Source organism: Contarinia nasturtii, unplaced genomic scaffold, assembly GCF_009176525.2.
Source record: "Contarinia nasturtii isolate CC-2019 unplaced genomic scaffold, AAFC_CNas_1.1 Cnas_scaffold_1807, whole genome shotgun sequence".
NCBI lineage: Eukaryota > Metazoa > Arthropoda > Insecta > Diptera > Cecidomyiidae > Contarinia > Contarinia nasturtii.
Genome location: NW_022199138.1, coordinates 5144 through 9772, shown reverse-complemented (window position 1 = coordinate 9772; position 4629 = coordinate 5144). Strand labels below are relative to the sequence as shown.

At 31.4% G+C, this 4629-nt stretch overlaps 2 protein-coding genes across 2 annotated transcripts; both read left to right on the top strand.

The window, feature by feature from the left end:
• Positions 1-618: 618 nt before the first annotated feature.
• LOC116347313 (protein takeout-like) lies at positions 619-1665 on the top strand (the record flags this gene model as incomplete). Its single annotated transcript, XM_031777875.1, has 4 exons — positions 619-700; positions 835-1021; positions 1128-1280; positions 1353-1665. Coding segments are annotated over 4 exons (571 nt in total), but the record flags the coding sequence as incomplete, so codon positions are not given.
• A 476-nt stretch (positions 1666-2141) lies between these two features.
• LOC116347314 lies at positions 2142-3270 on the top strand. The gene is made up of 5 exons (XM_031777876.1): positions 2142-2238; positions 2350-2587; positions 2650-2783; positions 2850-2990; positions 3048-3270. The coding sequence occupies exons 1-5, from the start codon at positions 2157-2159 to the stop codon at positions 3206-3208; spliced, it is 756 nt and encodes a 251-aa protein (XP_031633736.1). The 5' UTR covers positions 2142-2156; the 3' UTR covers positions 3209-3270.
• The last annotated feature ends 1359 nt before the right edge of the window (positions 3271-4629 follow it).

Genomic DNA, 4629 nt, shown 5'->3' with positions numbered 1-4629 from the left:
ACTATAAGTACCATTTTAAAAAAAATTATGGAGCAACCTACGTATAATTGTGTAGATCGCTTTCAAATGCTTTCTCTAAGCGTTCACTGAACGCATTGAACGCAGGCTTCAACCTGTTATGAAAATTTAGTCGGCTGTTACTAAAATATATAATATACTTGATAACTGGATTTTCAAATCGATTTTTTTTGTTCCTGAAAAAAATTGAATACGATAAAGAATCAAGCACCACAAATATGGGTCAGTGGTGCAGTTAATTCACTTAAAACCAAATTACATAAAAACATGCAGATGAGCCTCCATAATTCGTTTCTTGGAATTTTTAAAAAACTTGACTTGGATCAAACGATTGAATAAATTTTTCGTTAATCTTTGGTGCTTGATTATGGAAATATGACGACAAATGCATTGTAATCAGTTGATCTGACCAATCACAGAAATGCCATTTTATGAACCAGTTTTCTGGCCACATAGCGGTTGTTCTCTGCTAATGATTTTTATTCATTGAGAAGCAACTGTCGTTGTTATTGTTATTGATGTAAAGTTCATTGCTTCGTGTTTAAGAACTCTTGAAACGCTTTAATTATAATAATGATTCTGATATGTTTGTATTAAAAGACGGTTTTGGTCATTCGATGCACGTGTCGACATACTGCTATCATTCAAGTTGACTGGTCGCCACTTTAATTTCGTACTCAAAGTAAGTGATTTGAATTTAAATTGTTTGTTTTCGCAAACTTCCGTGTCTTTGTATGACAGAGTTTAATAATAATTACGATTCCCATGTTGTTTCTGCTTACAATTTGTTCTTGTTGATTTCCGTGTTTACCAAAGACAACAAAATCATTGCCGAAAAGAATATTCAATAGTCCTAATCTTTTTTTTAGATCCGACATCGAAACGCTACAATTTCAATTGACTTTTGAAATTCCACATATTCGTGTTCGCGCACAATATCGTTCATCTGGCGTTCTAATTTTGGTTAAAGCTAGTGGTTCTGGAGAGTATTGGGGAGAATATGGTAATAAACAAAATCGAAATAAAACCATTCAACATTCAATTTTAGTGTGCGAAAAAATTATGTTGAAATGTTTTGATTTAATTGAATTTTACATTTTCGCTCATAGATGGCGTAAAGGCCAAGGTTTACTTCAAAGCCATTCCGATTGACCAAATTGACGGAATGACTTATTTGCGTGTTGAAGAGGCCAAAATGGATTTCAGTGTTAAAAACATTCAAATGGGCGTCGACAATGTTGCTGGCGGCAATGCTGTGATCCGTAAGTACCTTTGGCAATGAGCAAAGAGCCTTCCTCATTTATCTCATCACAAACACTTTTGTTCGTTTGCAGAAGCTGCTCTTAATTTATTTATAAATTCCAATGCACAAGAGTTGTTAAAGGAAATGAAACCAGCTCTTCGTTCAAAATTCACCACTGTATTGCATTCGTTTATCGATCGATTATTCGAACGCATCCCAATGGAACATTTCTTAGTTTAATAATTTATTCATCATTTTTAAGTCACATTTTATATTTAAGAACATTTTTTTTCTGTTATTGAAATACAAGATAAGAGATATGCTTCGTTGTTCTTCTTTAATGTTCGTCTTTGTATTTGTTTAAGAATTCATTTCGTTTTGTAAAAAAATATATCCCGAAATCAATTTTAAATAAATAACAGATTTACCTCCAAAACAAAGTATTTTATTTATTTTCCTAATATTCGGTATTCGAACCTAAATGATATCTTGCAAACAAACATTTCTTTATTTTTTCATCTTAAATATTTTCTTCTTTTTCTTCATTTTTATCGATTAGTTTTAGAGTGATTTCCCCTATGAATTTCATTTGCTAGTAGTAATAAAAGAAATTGCAAAAGTGTCACACATTAAACTATAATTATAAATATGATCATAGTTGGTTCAGTTTTTGTTGCTCTCCTTGGTGCAATGAACAATGTTCAGATATATTAAAATCGATTTCATTACGAATCAACAGTTAGTCATAGCGTTCTTAATAAAACAGTTTGCTTTTATTTTGCATCCCATCAATACACAATATATTGATTTAGAATTTTTTTTGAAAGTTTTCTTTTGTATGCACATTTCTCTCATTAATAAAAATTAATAATAAAGTTGAATAATATTCCACTACATGAAAATGCATATATCCAATTACTTGGCACTGACACTAACCTTTGGAATAGTAATGTCCTACTGGAGTGAACCTTCAATACGTAAGAAAACAATGTGTTTGTAAAGTAAAAAGTATCCATTGAAAAATTAAATCAACAGAAAAGAAAAAAGATGTTTCATTTGAACTTTTTTTTATTAAAAAAATCTTCCAGCTGAATACTTACATATTTGTGAAAAAAAGGATTCAAATTTAACGGAATGCTTAAAAACCAGCATTGAAATTCTGCAATCTGTTCTGATAAACGGCATACCAAATGTAGATGTTCCGAGTTTTGATCCGCTGAAAATTGGTGATTTATTTAAATTCGATAAAAGTCGACATGGACTTCAAGTTAAAGTATGGAACATTGTGGTATTGGGAATTTTAAAATTTAAAATCGAAAAGTTGCAGTAAGTTTAACGCTCTCAATGAAATTTAAATAAGAAATAAAATGTTGATACGATAATTGTAGTGTTATAAAACATGGAAAATTGTACAGAATCGATGTGTTATTTCCAAAACTTCAAATAGAAGGTGGATGTGAGCTCAGCGGAAGCATTGAGGAATTTGTAATTAACGAGAATTGCTCATTTGTCGAATCTTTTCGTGAGCAGATAATTTTAGAATATTTTGTCGAAAATATTTCAAAAATATACGTTTTTTCTATATTAGATAACAGCACCGCAGTGGTAAGAGCTCATTTTAATTTAAAAAATGAATGGATGGTACAAACGGAAAAAATTGATATTACTATTAAGACTGGGAAAGGCGTTGTTGAATTATATGACCTTGATAATGGCAGACGAATATTTGGTAGGAAAAAAAATCAACAAAAAATGAAGAACAAACATGATTCCAAACATTTTTCAGATCGCCAGGACGTTGATAATGTAATCAATCATCACTTTGATAAAATGAATAAAAATCTGGTTTTTGTTATCGAGAAGTTGCTTCAGCACCAATTGAAAGAAATGTCAAATCAAGTTTTTGGCAACTTTAGCATTGGTCAAATATTTCCCCTTTCATTTTAGTTACGCAGGACTGGCTTGGATCGATTGAGATATTTATCAAATTATACAATTTTATTAAAGCAATGTTTAAAATATCATTTTTTTTACTTCCGTGTTTGCCATATATACATATATATCATTATTATGATTCTTCCGAATTGTTTTTTCATTCTTTCCATTTGTAAAAATTTATACCTAAATATACATAGTTCAGGTCAATTCAATTTATCAAACTTGATTATTCAAATAACTTGCAAATATAATGTATTAAATTCAAAATATATATGACCGTTTTTTTAGTTCACTTGAACTAAATGATTGAGTTTAAACTAATTGTTAGAAAAAAAAACATTGCAATTTCGGCACCAAAACAAAATTCCTTAAAAAATATTTATGGAGTTATAAAATGATGATTTAAAAAAATGTGTCCTAAGTTAATTAATTTGATCGTTAACACGAACTGTTTAGCCTAAGAGGTTGAAATTGTTTAAAATGAATATAATAGTTCCCATTTTTTCTGTTGTTTGTTATTTTTCATGAATCTTATGGTATGATGATGGTTTCAGTTGGGTTCGACTTTTGACTCTGTGCATGTGAAGAGGTTAAAAGGGAAACACCTGACGATGGACCTGATGGTATGCTTGTAATCGTTGCAAGCTGGGAAGATGTTGGCAAAAATATCTCATTCGAATGTAACAGAGATTTGGATGCAGTACTAGCCCAATTTGGAAGCGATCGACCAACAACGATACAAGATTGCTGATTCGGCTGATTTTGCCTGCGATTGAATACCTTGACTTGTGTTACGCGACTAAATGCCGTTTGGCGGAAGTCTAAAAGTGAAAATGATATTCATTTACCAGTTTATTATTAACTTCATTTAAAATGTTATTAGCAAACTTACGAGTACATTTTTCGGTAAAATATAACGCAAACTTGGCACCACACCAAAACTATTTGGTGGTCTTGTGGCAGCTGCTACAGCTGCACGATTGGCAGATACATTCAAATTATCTTTTTGAATTGAAACTTGCGACTTTTGATGCTGCGATACTTGTGCTTGTGGTTGAATCCTCACGTCAGTAGTGTCTAAATGCCGATTATTGCAAAACCGGTTTTTCAATAATCGGCATTTAAACTTTTTCAAGTCAATGCGTGTAATTATTTACGTGCGAATGATCTTTGATCCTCTCTTCCTCTCTCTCTCTCTCTCCTCTCTCTCTACGTGCGTGCACTCAGCAAGTATACATATATTTCCGTCAAGAAGCACAAAATTCTATTTTTACATATTCATGAAAATTAGAAAGACATTTTATAAAATTCTTACATTTATCGACACCGAAAGATACATACAAACCGCACCCGAAGCCGATAGCTATGTCTAGACAACGTAGACAACGATAAGAAAAGAGAAAGTAACGAACAATGTTCAGCAGAGAGAA